Source organism: Aquila chrysaetos, chromosome 5 (genome assembly GCF_900496995.4).
Source record: "Aquila chrysaetos chrysaetos chromosome 5, bAquChr1.4, whole genome shotgun sequence".
NCBI lineage: Eukaryota > Metazoa > Chordata > Aves > Accipitriformes > Accipitridae > Aquila > Aquila chrysaetos.
Genome location: NC_044008.1, coordinates 44176168 through 44196596, shown reverse-complemented (window position 1 = coordinate 44196596; position 20429 = coordinate 44176168). Strand labels below are relative to the sequence as shown.

General features: G+C 37.6%; 1 protein-coding gene across 4 annotated transcripts in view; it reads right to left on the bottom strand.

The window, feature by feature from the left end:
• Positions 1-20429, bottom strand: part of APBA2 (amyloid beta precursor protein binding family A member 2) — a 110972-nt gene that overhangs the window by 41789 nt on the left and 48754 nt on the right. For all 4 annotated transcript variants that reach the window (XM_030015724.2, XM_030015727.2, XM_030015725.2 and 1 more), the window contains one exon: positions 5735-6741. In XM_030015724.2, the coding sequence (XP_029871584.1) occupies positions 5735-6703 (969 nt within the window). In that variant the 5' untranslated portion in view covers positions 6704-6741. The remainder of the gene's footprint in view (positions 1-5734; positions 6742-20429) is intronic.

Here is a 20429-nt window from a genome sequence, read left to right as displayed (position 1 = left end):
CTTCAGACTGTTCTAAGGGTGAGATGTTTTACAGACAAAAGACTCCTGGATTTGGGGTTTTTGCAGCAGAAGAGCACTGTGCCTATGCCAAGAGAAGGGAATAAACCTCAAATATTTTCGTCAATACTGAGGTCTAGTAGTACAGGTAAACAAAACACAGTAGCAGCACTGATGTGTACAAAGCTGTTGGAGAACAAACTGAGACAAAAAAGAAGACTTTGTAAAATTTTCTTTCACAAATTCTTTGTTAGTGATATTTTATCTGTCTCTGAATGTCCATGTTGAAAAAGTGCAAGAGCATAGCCTACATGAAATTTGTGAAATGAGACTAACACTGCAGAAGCTTGTGGGGTCCCTACCAGGGGAGTTTGAGCATATTTGGTTAGGTTCTCAAATGTATGTCAGTGATATGAAAGTATGATTGAGAAATGAGAAGCAATACAATTCATGTGTCACAGGCAGCATCATTAAAGTAGACTTCCCTCTAAGGTTCTCCTTCTTAATGGTGATAATGGAAATCCCTGTTTGTTTAGAAAGGTACAGGTGAAGGTAGGGTGTTGGTGCTGTTAAAAACTTTATCTTTTATTGTTGGCAAATAGATTTGTTTGAATAGGGTAGGAGAGACTATGCATCCTCAGGAGTCTGCAGTCTGAAATCTAAGCAGATGAGACATGAAGAACAAAGGGCTGATCAGATGGTCATCTGAAGTAGCTCTCGGGCCATGCCAATGTCAGTGTTTCATAAAGCTATGACTCCAGTTGGGATTGAAAGAGTAAACTGCCACATATGAGGTTCCAGAGGGAAGCAATTATTTGAGTCCCATTAGTGCAAAAGACATCTTTCATTGGTATTACTTCAGCTGGTGTCCAGTGTTTCGCTAACTTTTTTCTTGACTGCTTCTGCCATTCTTTAATTATGCTACCTGACTGTATAAAGCTAGCATTAACTTAGTGTTAGTAAAATAATAGGCAATGCCATTGTTCTCTGCAGATATCTTATGGGTGCAATAGGAGAAACTAAAGTTCCAAATGCTGTCTGGGAACAGCACGATGGGCCTGGGACTGCCCCATACCATACTGCTTTGTGAGAGGAAAGCAGGACAGGATACACTGCAGTGAACTTATCTGGAGACAAGCTTTTTGTGGTTCAAGCTTTGGTTTAGACCAGGCCCTTGTTCATATTTTGTGTGGTACAAGCACTCATCTGCAACAGGAGGACTGCAGAGACTCAATTAAGCGCTCAAACTCTCTGTGCAAGATTCCCTTTATTTCACAAAAGAATCCAACTTATATATGTTTCAACAAAGATCCAGAAAGTACTAACGGCTCACAGCCAATACTACTAGCACAGGAGGGCATATCTGGCCCAGCTGGGATGTTTGCCAGTCCTCAGAACAGTTAAAGATAAAAACATTCCATAGACATACTCGTGACTGTCTTCAGCCACATCTTCCCAGGCCTACACAAGGCCATTCTCCAACCTGACCTTGTAAAACTAGTTCTTCAAGGCTTGGCAAACATGCAGCACAACAAATTCTAAGGGTCACTCTTGAAAACAAATGCCAGGTGTTCCGAGCTGCTCCCACAGAGGACTACTCTCATTTTCCACCTAGTAAAACTGTTCCGAGGTTGATTATTAGTGTGCCAAACCAACAATATTCTACCTAAACTTGAAGCTATGCAAATGTAATAGCGTTCCAAAAAGATGAAAAACTTCCAAGTCAATAGCAACTACTTTTGCACAGGAACACCACATCAGTTTAAAATTTCTGGTCATACTGTATGCTAGTATCAGTTGAATGAGCCATTCAGTTCCTCTTCCTCCTTACTCCACCCAACAATACTTAAGTCAGTTACCTCATGTTTATTTTACAATAAAAACTGTGATAATTAAGGAGAATTACATCAGTAGGGTGTCTGACCATATTAGACTTCCCTGCATGAAGCTGAAACATATAAAATGAAATTGTAAGCAAAAAGGAAAATTTCTTCATGTGTCAGATACTTTAACAGTGGGCTCAGGCTGAGATGACTAAGATGTCAAATGGGGGTGGGGGAAACTCCTAGCTTGAGGAAGTTGTTAAATCCGAGTTATGTCATAAAATGCCCCAAATAATCAGTTTCAACTTCATAGATGTAACGCCTTTCTTAAATAACATAAGCATGGAAAACCTGCAAGAAATAAATTAAGCAGTGAGTTAGAGCAAATACACACTCTAAATGTATTCCAGGTTTCCCTCAGGCTTGTCTAGTGCAAATCATCCGCACTTCCCTAGAGGTATTTACAAATATAAGGCTCATACAAGCAAGCTCATATCCCTGAACTTTTCAAGGGTGAGCATGTATATTTAAGACTGGAGACTGACCCACACTGAAAGTAAAATGAGATGCTTACTTTGTTTTCCATTCTTTCTAGATTGTTGGGTCCTTCTTAGAAGTGACTACTGTTCTCTGGTGATTAATTGCTGAAAGCAAACCTAGCAACTGGAACCTTAAAAATCACATTTGTCTACTGGTTATTTAATATTTTGTATGCAAGACAATTGCTAGCATTTATCATGGGCTAAGAATTAATAACTATATATTTTTAAAGGTATGTAAAAATGTATTGTGTATCAGTTACTGTTAACTAACCTGAAATTTTATGCAGCAGTATTATCACCTATGGGAGGCAGGAAAGGAGGAGAGGAGCAGAAACATGAAAAAAGCTAAGGGCAGCACAGTACGTGCATAAAACCACAAAATGCACACTCCTGTTTGCTTATTGTTTACAAAAACTGACAAACACACAGTATCTTGGTTTAACTTAAAAGCATTCAAAGTGTTCCATATGCAGTATGTATGCTTCTGTGTCATCCCTCTCACCATGGTATTTTGTATTGTGTGATGCACACTCAAAATAACTGATATCTTTTAGCAAGATGACAAAACCAAGGATCTTCCAAGCAATTTCTCTGCAAACAATAAGTTTGGCATGCAAATCTACTGACAATGGCCTTGGGTTTTTCTCCTTCCACTATGTAAGAATGTTAATTATTGTAATTAAAATAATTACTACCTCAGTTTCACAAATGAGACACAGGTTCATTTAGACAGTACACTAATTGCATCCATCCCTTAGACATTTTATAGTAAATATTAAAAGAATTGAATGTCCCAGAAGAAGAACAAAATCCTCTGTGCTTTATTCAAATTCTTTGAAGTCCAATATTTATGTTAAAGGTCCAGCCACACCTCACCTTAAGGACATTTCAGGACCTATTAAGTATAAAACTCACTTTGGCAGAAATGGATACTCTACTCTTACTCTAATGCCTTTACAATGAGCCTGGTTTTTAGGTAAAGCTGATGATAAGCAACCTGCAGTAGGTGAACAGAACACAGCAAGATAACACAAGTCTTGTTATGATAAACACATTCACGTAATGCTTGCTAAATATTAATTAACTTGATTTTTCATCTTTTATATCCCTGGAGGCTTGGGGTGGGGGAGGGGAGGATCTCCCCATGTCTCCATTTGTGAGCCTCTGTATCTCCATAAGAAATGCTGCTTCACACCTTCATGCCTTGGAGGCCTATCTGCTCTTCTCTTTGCTGGAGATGCCCACAGCAGCTTTGCCCTGTCTCCTTTCTTACAAATTAAATGCATGTCTCGTCACCCAGTTTGTTTATTCCTTCATGCTAAACTGAAATGGATACCTGTACTGCTGTATCTCTGGCTGTTATCTCTACTTTCCTTTCTCCCTTCATATTTGAAGGAATGAAATATCGTGTATTGATTAATGCTCTATCCATTAGACAATAGTTTGTGGTTTTTATGAAGAGTGATTGTCAAAATTCAATGGCTACGTGCCAGTCAGTGGCTACCTATTACAGCAGCACTTCCTCCATTATTAAAAAAGAGTAAGGCATTGGCCCAAGACTGACTGGAAATAACCATTAAAGCTCAGACAGGCAACTCAGAAATACTTAGGTCCCTTGTTTATTTTCACACCAGTGGCAGTTATATCAATATCCTGGTGTTACAAAAACCCCAGTTGTTAGCAGTCTGGCAAGAATAATAAAGGTACAATGCAATTCAGCTCAACCTCTGCTAAATAAACTTTGAAAGAGTACAAAAAGATGTTGAAATGAAAGTCTATTTTGAATTCTGTTTTGAATTGGCAATCAGTCAGGAGGAAAAAACCTCATGATTTCTTATTCAAGCATATAGAAGAATTCACTAACTTTCTTATTCAAGAGCTCATCTTCTCTTTTGTTCTGCAAATACTTTCAAAACTTACAAGCAGCAACACTCCTAGTAGCAGCTGCTGGTGTACTGTGCCAGAAAGACCAGCATTAGTCTAAAACATGCTAACCAGACTTCTCTGCTCCTAGCCAATACCTAGTAACTAGTCAAACCATTCAAGACCATCAAGCTTGTTCACACAAGGTAGAACCTTTTATGCTGGCAGTAAGGCACTGAATATACTAAGTTATACAATTTGGTTCAAATTGGACTTCTAAAAACAGAATGTAGATATGAATATTAAAAATTTGCTATAGATATGGGAAATCTGAAAATATTCCCCTAAGATTTTTTTTATTCACAATTATAATAAAGGTCAACCTGTTTCATCAGCATATACTTAAACATCTGACTGACTTTTGCTGTTTTTCAGAGGAATTGACATATTTTAATGTCTGTTTTTAACGGAATCATCTAGATTAAATTGTTTAACTGTGGGGCACTTAAATATAGAAAATCATAATATTTATAGGTTTGATGAAGCTGAAATGGGAAACTTATAGCTATGAGTTTAATAAAGCATTTTAATTAAAGATAAGGCAAAATAATTATCTTTACTAGTCTGTCATCTAAATACATGTTATGTTTTACCTTTTAGGTAGATCTCTATTCATTGCAGAAGATAACTAATATTCAGCCGCATATAACTTCAGAGATGCAAAGTCAAAGCTTTAAACTGACCTTAGAGCAAAGGGAATTAAATGTGTCTCTAAGGAAGTAAGCACATTCAATCTGAAACTTTAGAAGAAGAAAACCTCACACCTCTGTTACTCTAGAAAAGCTTGAGCTTCATTGCCAGATTCTTTTTTCTGGCACTCAACATTAGAATAAGAAAAGGTTATGCATGGTTTAAATTAACATCTACACCATTCTTGTGATAAAACTGCAGCACTTTTAGTGTAAGTAAAGCTCCTATTTCTTCCTTCTTGCCAAGGTCAAGATATGTCCAACTAGTACAAAACCACAGCGATATCCAGGCACTTCCTGCAGTTGTTTTTAACATATGCAGTATCTAGCCTTGGCATACTTTCTATTGACAACAAAAAAAATTAAAAGTAATCACCCACTAAGGCAATGGAACAGGAGCCCTTAATGGAAAAAAAACTAAGCCCTTCAACTATTTCAATGCTGACCCCAGTTTTAAGTTTATCTAGTGTGTCACTGCAAAATAAAAATAGTGTAAATAACCTGGTTTGCCCCATGCATCTGGAATACCTTGTTTTACTTAGAATTGTCTGTTCTCTGTGCAAAACCTATTTCTTAGTTATCTACCTAAATCAACCGCATTCAGCACCTTTTTCTAAACATCCAATGTGATTATGTAGTTGTGAATGCAATGTAGAGTAAAAAATTAAAGACATTGCTCTCTAATTCTGTTTGGAATAAATAACTAACATAATGTTTGCATAACGCCTCTGACAATCTGGTTAAACAGAGAACCTCATACCTGCTCTTGTGGCCACTTCTGTCTGTCCTCTGGGGTTCTTGACTTTGTTTTAAAACCTCTAGGCATATCTCCACTGTGCTTAGAGGCAGACGGGATATTCAGTGATTTTGGCCTCCCCTCGTGCCTGTTAGCACTGTGAACAGCTTCTCCCTTTGAACAAGTCTCTTTATAGTCATGTGCCATGTTTTCAGTCTCAGTGTGCTCTGGACTCATTTCTGTTGTACTATTAATACTGCTCATGCTCATACTCATTTTTATTTCTGCTACAATCTGGTCAATGTCCTCTTCCTGCTCTTCCAGTTCTGCATCCTCTTTTCTAGAATGGTATGGTGATATTCCCTGCGAGTTTCCATTAGCCTCTGCTGGATAATAGTCCGGATAGCCACCTTCACTTTGACAATACTGTATATTTTCTTCTTGGTCTTGAATCTCTAAAGATGACACTTCATCCTCCAAAATCTGAATGCCATTATCTTGACCTTCCTGCCACTCTTGCCTGTCCGTCACCTCATTTTCATCTTGGTGCTGAATTTTACCTTCAGCCCATTCTTCTACAGCTTCCTGACATTCATCTGTTTCAACATGGTGTTCCTCATGGGGAGCATATTCCTCCCCATTGCAGTCCATTCCTTCCAGGTAACTGTCATCCTCTGGACAGTATCTAATGTAGTATGTGATCCCCTCCTCTTCTTCTGGCAAGCCTTCATCATAGTCCTCGTCCTCAGAGGTGTTATTCACATAGTCAGAGCTGGAGTCACCATCTCCACTATGATCATTGCACTCATGTTCCACAGGTGTAGGACTACCTTGTCTGACAGTTGCTAGTTCTGTCTCCTTTGCTGCATAATCTTCAATAGGAAGGTCACTTTCTTCATTTTCAGGCTCCCTGTTGTGAGATGAAGTAGGGCAAGCTCTCACTCTGTGATCCAGCATGCTGGCTGTAGTGCTTTGACGTTTCCTGTTTGCCATAGCCAACTCCTTATACGACAACCATTTCTAAGCAATTACTGTAGGGAAGATGGAAAAACACACATTCAGGAAAAGGTCATCAGTAGAGATCAGTGATGTTAATAGGAAACAAACTGATAGATTTATTTGGTTAAAAGGATGTGTTTGTAGATGTTTAAACCAGATTCAGAGATAGCTAGCTTTTAAAATACTTATGTTATGGAACCGTGAAATCGAAGTAATAACTTGCACACTGAAAGGAACAGATAAAGAGAAGGTTCTACATTTATGCTAAATGTATTCAATTGTAGGATCTCCTCTGTCAATTTGACAGAGACTTAATCTTGAACCTTGAAATTAGTTTTCAATTTCTTTTTCCTGCTAGTAAGGGGTCATGCTTTGATTGCTATGCAGTAAACAGGAGCTCTTTTCAATTTTCAGCTTAGGCATTTCTTTAATGTGTACTGAAAGCATACATTTAGAATCTGACCTGCTCTAACAAAACTAAAGGAAAATAATTCTATTAACTTGGCAGTCACATAGGACACTAAAGGATAATGCACTGCTATTAAAGTTATTAAAAAAAAAAAAAAAAAAAAAAGAAAATCACTCACTGCTTTATTAGCTGTTACTAGCTGGATACCATTAAGTATCTCTCATTGTTAAACCAAATATTGTTTTTTAGAATAGAATAAACTATTTCAGTTGGATGGGACCTACAATGATCACCTAGTCCAACTGCCTGACCAATGCAGGGCTGACCAAGTTAAAGCATGTTAAGGGCATTGTCCAAATGCCTCTTAAACACTGACAAGCTTGGGCCATCAACCACCTCTCTAGGAAGCCTGTTCTAGCGTTTGACCACCCTCTCAGTAATGAAATGTTTTGTACTGTCCAGTCTAAACCTTCCCTGGTGCAGCTTTGAACCATTCCCACATTTCCTATCACTGTATACCAGGGAGAAGAGATTAGCACCTCCTCTTTCCACTTCCCCTCGTCAGGAAGCTGTAGGGAGCAATGAGGTTGTCCCTCAGCCTCCTCTTTTCCAAACTAGACAAGCTCAAAGTCCTTAGCTGTTCCTCACAGGACTTTCCTTCCAGCCCTTTCACCAGCTTTGTTGCCCTCCTCTGGACACATACAAAGACTTTCACATCTCTCGAACTGTGGGGCCCTAAACTGCACACAGTACTCCAGGTGAGGCTGTATCAGTGCTGAATATAGCAGGATAATCACCTCTTTTGACTGGCTGGTTATACTGTGTTTGATGCACCCCAGGATGCAGTTTGCCCTCTTGGCTGCCAGGGCACACTGCTGACTTGTGTTGAGCCTGCTGTCGACCAGCACCCCCAGATCCCTTTCTGCAGGGCTGCTCTCCAGCCACTCCTCTCCCAGTTTATACTTGTGCCTGGTATTACCCCATTCCAGGTGCAGAATCTGGCATTTCGACTTGTTAAATTTCATCCTGTTAATCATAGCCCAATGCTCCAATCTATCTAGATCCCTCTACAAGACTGGTTTTCAAACAATCTCATCTATATGCCAGGAAAAGACACATTTACCATAAAAGCTCATTAATTCTTCCCACTAAATACTTGTGCTACTTTAAATTACATATTTTTGTCTAAATACTAGATTCTAAATAAATAAGCAGAGATTATATGAACTGTATAAAAATAGTCAAAATAAAGAAAACAGCTAATTCTAGACAGGCTTGACAACTGTGATTTGTGTGTGATTTGGATGGGGGAAACAACATGCTTTCAGTATATATGTTTCTCTGTATTTCATTGCTGTATGCTTATGATAAGCTTGATGTGTGCAGTTACTTAATTGGGGTGAACTGAACTCAGACATAGGCTTCTGAAATGCACCACACAACTGCATGCTTTACTATATGCATATAACAAAGGCATGTCAGCCAACCACATGATCATTTTGGCATAACCAGTTCCCCAAGTCTGTGTGCACACAAACAATAAAACCAGTATGGAGCTAGAGGATTAGAGGAGCTATATAGAGATTAATTTCCTAGGCATTATGAACTTATCAAAAATATCCTGTCACTGTAACCTAAAACCTTATAGATATCCCTGCAGAAATTTCTGGTATCACAAGGAAAACCCCAAACCTTAGTTTGTGACAAATCCAGGAATCTGATGCATCTATGAATTAGTGCAATGGCACCACGTGGCAAATATAGGCTGTCCCTGGAACAGGGATTCTAGATTCTGGGATACAAAGCAGAGATGAATGTTAGTCACAGGAGAAGACATGAAAGGAACCCAGTATGTGAAGCTCTCTTCAGTTATTGATACATTGCAGAACTAGACAGAAACCTTTGAAGTAAAAAGTGTATCTGAAGTGAAGTTTTAAATGAGAAAATCAAAGGCGGCAAAACTTTCCCAGTTATTAGTTGCACCTTCTCACTATTAGAAGAACTAGCAGACCTACAAGACCTTCTCAATATGATCTGTATGCCCACTATGATCCCCTTCATAAACTAGTTATCAATTCTTACTTTGGAGTCAATAATAAGAAACTCAGAACACCAAGCCATCTGTCCACTACTGTTGCCTCCAATTTAGTTAGCTCTACTTGCTGCAAACTAAGGATGTTTCTATACTGTGATTGCAGTATAAACAAAACTTATTTTACATTGGATTAAAATAGCAATCTAGTCACAACACTGCAATGCTCTGCACAGGCTGCAAAAAACTGCCTGCAAGCAAGATAAATTGCTTGTATGACCAGATCAGGAATGGGTAAGCACACTATACAAACATATCTAAAACAAGTTAAGATGGAGTACTACAAAAAAGACGGTTTTGATGGCAATGCAAGAAAGAACTACAGCCACCTTATCTGTATTAACAGAGTTATTTCTTGTCAGGAACAGAACAAGTAAGTGTCTCTTTGGGAAAGAACTGTTCTCATCTGCAGTGGTCTCAGTCTACTAGTCATTGGAAGTGCTCTCCATATTAAGTAATATTTAGAGATTTACAGTGTGGTAGACCCTGCATTCAAGTCACTACAGTATAGCTGAAGATAAAGAAGCACAAAGCATGTAACACAAGCATGGTTTGAAACTCATGACTCAGATTTTCCTAAAGCATATGGAGATAAGTACCCTTCTTTTTAGACAGTGTAACAGAGTTTTTCCACCCACATCCAAGAATCTTCATTTAGTATCCAGGCCCTGAAACTGCCTTAACTGGTATCACTGCAGTGATACCCTTTTATAAATTCCTATAGTTGAAAGTTCATCGATGTTACTTACGTGCAAGAAAATTCACTGCACACTAGATACTGTGTAATTGTGTGTGTCACAGGAACCCATTAGTACATACTCTGAGAGCCAAAAGCCCATGGCTAGGCAGAGTAGGAGCCTAGAAAGGGAGGTATGGCTGATGCATGGCACCTACAACAGCTGTGGGGAAATTGCCAGGTTAGGAGCTCTGAGGGCTCTAAGAAAATGGCTATCAGCTGGGCAGCATTAATGACAGCAGCTGCAGTTCTCCCCCAACAGTGGCATGTGAAAGTGCAACATATGCACTATGGGAAGGAGTGTAAAGGAAGAATTTCAAATAGTGGCAGACTGGAAACTTTTTAGAGCATAGGTGATAAGAAATAGAGAAAGGAATTCCTCTCAAGAATGTCCAGCACTGACATACTAAAAGAACATATGAAACTGGTTTTCCATTAATTCAGTCTGAGGCCATGACTGAAGATAGTGCTTTACCTCTGTATGCTGAAATGGAGGCACATGTTCCCAATGGAGGTAAAATAAGCCTGATTTTTTCAAGAAGAGGCAAGGCTGATCTCATTGCTATGGAAACTGAAGTTGCAAAACAATCTCTGCACAACAATTATAATTCTAGTTGGCCTCCTTACCTTTGTCATCTTCTCAGTCAGGCACTACTTTTTGGGAAACCAAGTACTGATCAAATTAAAACAAAAAGGCAAAATTTATTATTCTCAGTCTCTGAATTGCAGACTGAATGTGCACTGATCATACTATCTTCAACTATAAAATGTAACTTCTACAACTGTACCTACACATCTGAATTACTAAACATGGTTTTCAAACGTAAGTCTGAGAATTGCTCTTTATGGAGCTGCATATCCATTTCTGTCAAGGAAACAATCAGCTGTATTTTAACTCAAATATTAGAACAGCCAGGGTAGCCTAGCCTTCTTCCACTGTTCCAAAATATCTCTCAGGTTTCCCAGAAAAATACTTCAGTCTTACATCAGGTTTAGCGTAACCTAAATCTTTTAAAGCCTAAAATCGTTCTAGGTTTTTTCCAAGCTGTCACATGTCACACAGCAAGGTGCTCATTCCTGATGGCCACAGGTCCAAACTCTTTCATCTTCTCGCCTACAGAGATGTTAGTTTATCTACGTGGATGACAGTTAACTGAACGCACTGTATTCAGATTTTAAAAGAACAAAAACAGAACTTGGGGCATTTTTTGAGAAATGCAATAGATACCAAACTTTTACCACGCATTCTGCTATTCAGTCTACTGGGCAGAAGCCTTCTGAGTCACCTACTGCAGGGATAAATACTTTTCCTAATTTTCTCAAGAAATCTATGGTGTTAGAAGGTTACATAACTAACATTCACATACCAGTTACTAAGAATGCTCTTGAAATTGGAGAAGATACCGGATTTCTATCTACTACTACTCCAATGTCCTCTGAAGTGAAGACAGGAGTAATGATTTGCTGGATCCAGAGGCACTTTATGAATAAAGGCTTCAATTGAGTCAACAGGTCATTTCCTCCGCTTGGTGTAAGACTCCCTGCTACTTCTGGTATCTCAGCTCCCTCCTTGATAGTGGAGAGTTAGGTCAAACTTCTGTACCACTCCAAGTGCATTTTTCAACTTCTGCCTGGGGGGAAAACAAGTGTTCCTGACAACATGGGGCATCAATGCCATATCCTTCTTTACTCTCCTCAGGATTCAGTAATTTTATCCTGCCAAGACAAGCAAATGCTGATTTGTGTTGTACAGCGCACCACTAAAGCTCCATCAGTGTTGTCGAGATCAGTGATGAAGGGGCCAAGTTACATAGGGTTCTCAATAAAAATGTTTTGCTTTCAGTAATGGTTTTGCTTTATTTTTCTTGTTTCCCTGCCTCAGCTCAATGTTGAAAGAAAGAGGAAATCGATCTCCAGAAACACATGCTGCATTTCTATGTGGCAGTAAAAAGGAGTATGCATAGGGGAACCAATCTCTTCTGCTCCTAGAAAAAGGACTACTGGCTTACAGCTGGAATTTATTCTAATCAGTGCTCATTATAGAGTCATTGGCGTTCTCCTGAATTCTTTACACCTAATCCCAGACAGCTGCAGAGAGGGTTTATGGAACTTAACACTTCTACAACTTTTCACCTGTGTAGAAAGATACCTTCACTATTTTCTTCCCATGGAGAGAGACCAATTAAATTAGCTTTAAAAATGGAAAATGGTACACAGTTGTAAACATGGTGATAAAGTGAAATACCCAGTATAATATTCCTGGCTGTGTTTAAAGAACTGCTTTACATATGTACTTGATTCACAAGCTGAATAGCATTCTAGTGGGAGCAAAACAAGCTCTCTGACAGTTTTTCATTTAACATGTGTAGTGATCTGAAGGGATTGGGGGGGGAGTTGTTAGCTTCTTTTGACAACAAACATGTACTATTGCATGCATATCTACAGCCAAATGATCTTTTGAGCCCTGCTTTTGCAACCTATAGGTGAACCTAAGAGTTTTACTGGCCTCAATTTTATATACTTACTTTATTTTGCAAAACCTCTTTCCTGTGCTTACTCCTCCCCAGGTTTCTTTCATCTACTTCTCAGTCTTTCTCCCATGCTTCAAATATCTGTACCCTTTGTCAGTTTTGACAAAACTCCCACGCAAGTTTTGCTTCCCTGAAATCGTTCAATACCTCCTATTTTCCCCAAATATCTGGTACAATCTAGCTGCTATTAAATTGGTTCTAAAAAGATATAACTCTCTACCCTTTGTAAGTCATCTTCAAATGTAAGTGGAACATAAGCATTGCAACACAATTTACTGTCAGGCTAGATTATAGCACGTATGGCCTACAAGCTTGCTTCTCTGCTGCTAAGCTGTGTTTTCAATGCACTGCTGGCTTGAGCTATTCCATATGTTAGCCCTATACATTCATAATCAATAAATGCTGTAAAAAAAAATCACCCAGTCCTTTCAACACAGACATACGTTTAGAACTGTTATACTTATCAAGTTACTCAGTACAAGTGTAACTGAGATAATACTATTTTTCAACAGAACTGCACCAGAAAATTCATGATTGCTGAACTTTGCACTAATTATACCAGTCTCTTTTCCAATAAGCAGATAAGTTAAAGTGGAAAAAACCTAACTTCAATTTCTTCAAAACAATTTTAATATCAAACTAATAGTATTTCTCATCAGGCTTTCATTACAGAAGACTTAATACACTCCCATCTGCTAAATCACCCAAGATGAATTGTGACTGACCCTAGACTGGGAACTAGAATCTTTAATAAGCAGATAACAACATAAGCCTGCCATGACTATGTCAGATTCTGCAGTCATTTGACTCCCCAAGGCCAAACTGCATTAACTTCATGTTCATTTTTCAGTAGATCTGACTCTACAGACCATGAGAGTTCATCATGCAGAGTGCAGGATAACCTGCCAACTCTTCTAAAAGCAGGTATAAATGGGATCCTTACTCTCATAGGAACCCTGATCACCTGTGTAACTCACAGCAGACTAAGCATGTGGACACTGATTTCAGAAGGAGCACAATATCTCTAACAAAGGAAAGGTAGAAGGGCATATAGCAAATGAGGACTGGGGATGTTGGTCTCCCATACATAGAGTGAGCCTATGTAACACTGATCTTCTAGCATCTGTACATGGAAACAATAAGACTGTGTCCTACAATCAGAACTACCACAGCATAATTAAATTAGGGTCATGCTGTGCTGTTCTGAGTGGCATCTCAATTTTATTAAAATTGAGAAGTGTTTCTCTGAGTAAGGCTGGCACAGCCTGACACTAATTATTAGCCAGGCCTGTTAAAAATGTCTAGCCCTCTTCTCTAAAGCCTTTGAATTTAAAATAAAAAAAAGATATCTACAAAACCACAACCTGTTATTTCAGGGAGGGGAAAGACCTAGGATATAAGTTTCAGTTCTTTAACAGGACATAAGCAGAACTGGTACTTTTATGTCCAGGATGTTAGATCTGCATTTGCAGTAAATACATGCAAATATAGTCAAACACATGCATGTCTTTTGTTCAATGCATGCACAGCAGGTCCAGCATATCCCAAAATGCCTGCTTCTCCAGGATTTTTGTAGCCATAGATGATTCAGGGGTGCTGTTTGAATCTGGGAGTCTTAGAGATGGCTGATTTCCTCAGCTGCCCCCACCAAAAAAAACCCAAAACTTTTTGAAGGGGAAAAAAACATCACCAAAGACACCTGAGAAATCTAGAAATGTGGCAGGGCTAAGCCCTAGTTTCCGTGACTTGATGTCTCACTTGGAGTTGGCTGTTATTTATAAACCAAGGACATGGCTTCATTCACCTATTTGTGAAAATGTACCATAAAGAATACTTTCAAGTAAGGAAGTGTCTGGGTACAAAAGTTACTAATTTTTAGCAGCTTAGATCTGATTTTTCTACTGTGAAACTTGAGATTGAGAACTGGACTGAGGTCTAGTGTTTGTGTACAGAACTCCAATCTGAGTACCAACAGCCAAAGCCAGCAGTTAAGTCGGTCTTGTGAATGTCACTTCTGCCTTTTATGGTGCATGCTAGCTATCCACTCTCAGAAAGCTTTCTACATACTTTATTAAAACTTTTTATGAATAGAACAAGTATTTAGGTAAGCCACACTAATTCAACCTTGCAGACACATGTCACTGTTCAACAGTGCTACTGACACTATTAAAAAAAAAAAAAAAATCAGGCAAATTCAATGAGAATTAGAGAGGACACTGAATTTATGGGGAGTGTATTTCCTTCTATGAGTTGTCATGCATAAACAATACATTTGATGAAGAATTTTTAAATTACTAAGATGACTTTTTGCAGAAAAGCCTGACTGAAAATAGTCAGAAGCCATTTAGAAAATAAACTTCAATAAATAGACAGTATATATGAATAAACCTGAAGTGTTTTGTCAGTGCTGTTGACAACTTAGGACAGTTCCAGGAAGTTTAAAGCTTAACTAGACAGGAATTTCCAGTTTCTGTTGGCTTTTGCTAAATACCCCAAAAAATCCTTTCTATTTCCTCTTCCTTCCAAGAGAATTTTTATCCCAGCCCACAACAGGAATAAGAGGGCTAACAGAAGCCAAACAAGTCTTAAGTGAGCCCTTTTGCTATTTATTTTAAGATATTTCTACTCTCACATATTTGACCTCTTCTAGCTAGTGGTCTAAAAATAAGAGTTGCAAACATAAAATGTGGACAGAATTAACAGCAACTTGCTAATTAGATTTTCCATCTTTTTCCTTTATTTAAAATAAAATCCAGCAAACTTCAAATAAGAAAATACATTTTAAAGCATGATTATTTGCAGCAAGCAGAAACCTCTTAGGCTTTAGAAATGCATTTTCTTTTGTCCTGTGAAATTCCATTCAAAATTACCCTATTTTAATCTGACTCTCTTTTCCATGAGTGCCTTTAGAAAATGTTGACAATCTGTCAAAAAAATTTTTTACAAAATCAACACTGTAATTAGATGTCTTTCAATATTTTTTTCTTTGCCTCTTCTATCAAGACCCAGTTTCCCATCTCCCTGCTGGGCAGATGTAAGGCTGGGGCTCCCTCAAGACCAAAGGAAAGAAAGTACTTCACACCCTCTGAACAGACAAGCCAGAAAACCACCAAACATATCTTTTGAAGAGAAGAGATGGTCGATGTTCCCCCAGTGCCTCTAGCTCATACAGTAACTGCTGTTGAGTTTGGTAGCTCAACTGCAGAGGCTAAGTGGCAGTGCTGAGAGCAGCTGGGGTTCATACAACACTGACCATGTGTCCAGTTGTACACAATCCCTTGTCTTCAGTAAGGACAAAAATAATGTAGGAAGTTACAAATTTAAAATGTCAACAAAAGTTATTTAAATTTGTTAATTGTAGCAGCAACATGTTAAGTTCCAGATTCATGATCTACCTTTAACCTTAGCTCCTCACCCTCACACAGTGTACATATGTTTTGTAATTTTACGATTACATAGTACTTTATACCACCTGTCTTCTGATTTGTTCAAAGCAAAGCTGGGAGAGTCCAGGAGGAAAAACAGCTAAAGGCAATTATAAATTTGATGCTATTTAGTGTTTCAGAGCTTCAATTTACCATCTAGACATTGTTTTAATATGCTTAACATAATCCAAACATAGAATTAGGAAACAGCAAGAGATTTGCATGGGAAGCAGAGAGAAAGAATATTTTTAAAGAAATGAGGGAAATGTGTGGAGGAAGTGAAAATGAGCAGCATCCAAAAAAGATGGCATTAAAATACATGACTCGCTAGTTTAACTCAAGACTAGCCACTAGGGTCTTCCTGTGTAGCTAAATGCAAAAAAAAATTTTATCTATCACTGGTTACTCAGCTGTGTCTACTATAAACCTGAGGTATTCACAAAGATACAAATTTGGAAAAAAAAAATCACTGAACAGGCAGACAGGAAATAAAATTATATATTCATTATTACTCACCATTATGCTTATTTTATTAGCTTAACAACTGACAGAGTGAGAAATTAAAGTTCTGAGATAACAAATGCATATTTCTGTATGTTAGGATTATTTCAGTTGCAGTCTTGCAGAAATTCTGCTTAAAGCTACAACAGCTGCAGTATACTAGATACCTCAACAGCCTAGGATTTCCAAAATACACATCCCTGTATCCACAGGCAATGCTTTTAAAATGGAGCAGACTGTCCTGAGTTACTACCTTGCTATAACAAAATTTTGTCAGCAAGCAGGTTGCATTCTGAGTAGAATATGAAATGTGTATGCATATACTGAAGAAATAAATAGCATATATGGACCAGTTATATCTAGTGCACACCTCCTCCTCACCCAGAAACCAAAGAGAAACAATAGATAATTTGCAATGGAATGTCTTTTGCTACTGTTAAACCACATCAACATAATCCCTCAGTATATTTGAAATGTTTCATTACCTCACATGAAAGTGAAATCTTTACCATTACTTTTCTAGAGGTCAGACAACCTTCCTTTCATGCTATTCATGAGATTATATCACAGTTTCTGAGATTACTTAATTATTTTTCATATTTCTAAAAGACTTTACATTCTGAACTGTGTTCTTGCATTTCTTTTTACGCTATATAATATTTTCTCAGTTTGGTTTAATCTAATAAGCCTTAAAATGCAATAATCACCTTGTAAATGGCGTTCTAAAAGTGCTCTATAATTAGAACCCACCAACAGAATTTAAAAGTAGAACAGAGACAAAGATACGCTAAAGACAGCGTAAAATCCTATGACATTGCAGAAATGGTATTCTTGAACATATATCCCCACTGAATGTAGCTTTTATAATTAAAAAGATTAGCTATTTCCTAGTGAAGTAATAAAAATCTGTGTTAATCACATATTTAATTATAATATATTGTTGATGTGGCTTAATCATTCTTTAGGGTTTAATTCCACAGCTCGAAGAGGGATACTAAGCCTGTAGTGCCACATCCATACAGTTGCTTGAGTAAAGATTTTAGCACTAGAATCAGTTTTGCAGTGTTATGCCTGCTATACAGAAAAACCCACCAAAAATATAACCTCATTACAGATATCTTAAACTGGGGGAGGGACAGAAGCAGAATATTTTTATTCAACAAAATAAGATGAGCCTGAAAAATTAAGGCAATGAGATTTTATGGCCCATTCTTGTGGCTGCCCTGCTCCAAGAGACCAGTTTTAAATAATGAAAGTATCCCTTGTGTTTTACCTGCACACAAATGCTCCATTGATAGCTATGTGGAGGTTTCAACTTTAAAATTTATTTAATAATAAATATAAATTTTAATATCTTCTCACAATTATCATAAGTATTTCCTAATTTACTGGGAACAAGGGAAAAGTATAGGATGGATAGGAATAAGGGAAGGAAATACAGGAATAAGGGAAAAGTAAAGCATATATTAACATTATCATGCATAGAATATATGCCAATTCAATTAAAACACATTCTGGCCAGTATGAGACAACTTGCAATCCATCCAGAACTCTGGTAGAATTTTTAGGCTGTCCTAGGATGGATTATACAAAGTTGTAAAATGCTTTGCAGAGTACCCTTCCGCTGACTATGGAGGGTACTCAGAAGTCTGGCAATCTTTCTATCTCCTGCTGACTTCTATGCTTTTTATTCCATCTTGCAATTTCCTGGGGAATATTTTTATCTCAATAACAAGGTCAGTTTCTATACTGACTTAGCACTACATTATAACAGATAGCTATAAGCAAAACATGAGCCAGTGCTAATGTAACTATGGGAAGCCATGTGGCTGAAATCAAGCAAGACAAAACAGACACTGAACTTGGAGGCAGCTATATTGTCTGTAGGAAAACTACTGAGGTCAGAAGGGACAATTTTACAAATGCACACTAACAGAATCTGGCCTCACACAATTGACATGCAAAAACATCACCTATTGCAATTTCTTCAAACTCTTAAGTCTAACACAGTATTTTCGTCAACTTAAAGTGTTTAATAAAAAACAGCTAAGAGGACTATATTTCCTTCTTATCTCTACATACTGGTATACTTTCAAAAAGATTGTTCACTGGAACACCACTAAAGGAAAACTTATTCATTTGGTCCCTAATGTAGATTTAACTACTTTATTAATCAAATGATTCCACCTAAAGCGTCTGCTAATATATGGAATTCTTCCTCTGTGTCTACAACAATTCAGTATTTTGAAATGGATTAACAATGAATGGAAGATGTACTGTGCAGCCAGAAGTGTTGTACAAGGGCAAGATAAAATTTATTTTGGCTAGAATATGGAAGAAAATAGTAATCCACCATCGCAAATTCCTAGAAGAGCCTTTTAAACCATCAAACCTATACAGTGACTAGTGACTTCAGGGTATAAGTGAAAGGTAAGACAGGATTTGGGGACTTCCTCAAAGGTGAGGGATTAGCACTTTTGACAAGATGTGTAAATTCCAAATTTCCATGTTGTTAGAGAAAAAAAATGCAAGAAGAGAGTCTTCACAATAGGAAGAGACATAAAAATCTGTTGGTTCCATGAGATTCACTTCCACAAGAATACAAACCTAAGCTGTGTATTTGACTGTTTCTTTTTAGTAGAAAACTCCCTCTTGTTGTGGTGCAGGCTACACAGACTGACTGCTCTCTGAAGCCTGGTAATCTGACATGCTCCTTGCACTGAGATCCAGACTCCTGATCATACTAAACTGGACCTAAGATTACTGCCGGCTACAAGCAAAACAGGTTTTATTGAACCTGACGTGCAGTAAGAAAGGAAAGAAAACTGGTTATATTAAAGCTGTTAGAGCAAGCTTTGCACTCTGTTGCTATCACATAGATATCAAAGAACTCCATGGGTGTTAGCTAAATAGGTTTACACACATGCAAGAATAATTTTAGCTCATCACAATTTAGAAACCTTTAATGTATCCCTCCGTGCACATGTATCCCTTCATGCAAAAAGGTGGTGTCATATTAAAGAAAAATGTAATAGCACAGGAAAAAAAATGGGGCCATTTTAACATGCCATTATTTTAAAATTATGTGTCCTTTTGCCATTCAGATGGAAGAGAAACTCTTAAACTTGATAGTTATTTAAAAATACATGGTGTAGAAACAATTAATGTTTTAGAACTTGCTTGATTAGCATCTTATGCTTTAGTTTACAGTTTACCAAGTAAAGATTCTCTGAATTTTTTTGGCATGATGTATCTGTTCAAATTTTTAACACAATAAAACTGGAAATACTTACCACAGGCAATTAATTAATCATTGAACCATGATTTCACGTATGTGCTTCCCCAGCCTCGTGCAAAAAAAGATAGCTTTCTTTTCATGAATACTAATTTCAGGTTATAGGCAGAGGTAAATAAAGTATACTCTTTTAATAATAATGTAGAAGGGAACAGAAGGACAGAATAGGTCACTTTAAATGAAACATGAAGATTCAGCAATATATTTCAAACTGCACCATTTAAGAACAATAAGCCAAACATTCTCAACCTTAATCCAAGAGCATCCATTCAATGAATGGTTAGATGGCTGGAGAGGAAGGTGGTTAGAATATTGAGACTGTCAATTTACAGTAGCTGTGGAGGTAGGTCATTGGAAAGGCCACATTTCTAAAAGAAAATGAAGATGCTTACTTTCTAATAATGCATGGTTTAACTATCAGGGTAGCAGTTCACACCCAACCATTCACGCTCAATTTTTACAGCTTTTTGATTCTCAGAGTGTAACTCTTCAAAAAGAATTCTTTTTATCACTATTGACCTTGAAGTCCTGTGAACAGTTCCATCAGCGCTCACTTAACATTATCCTAGGAAAAAAATGAAATTTTCTTTAAAAGGTTATAGGGAAGAATTGACAGCACCTTTTTAATGAGTCAAACTTCAACAGAAATTAGATTTGCAGGCATTAACAATTGTCACATTCCCCGTAAGCACTATCTGCTAAGACCTTAAAATTAGTTATTGCTACCGGTC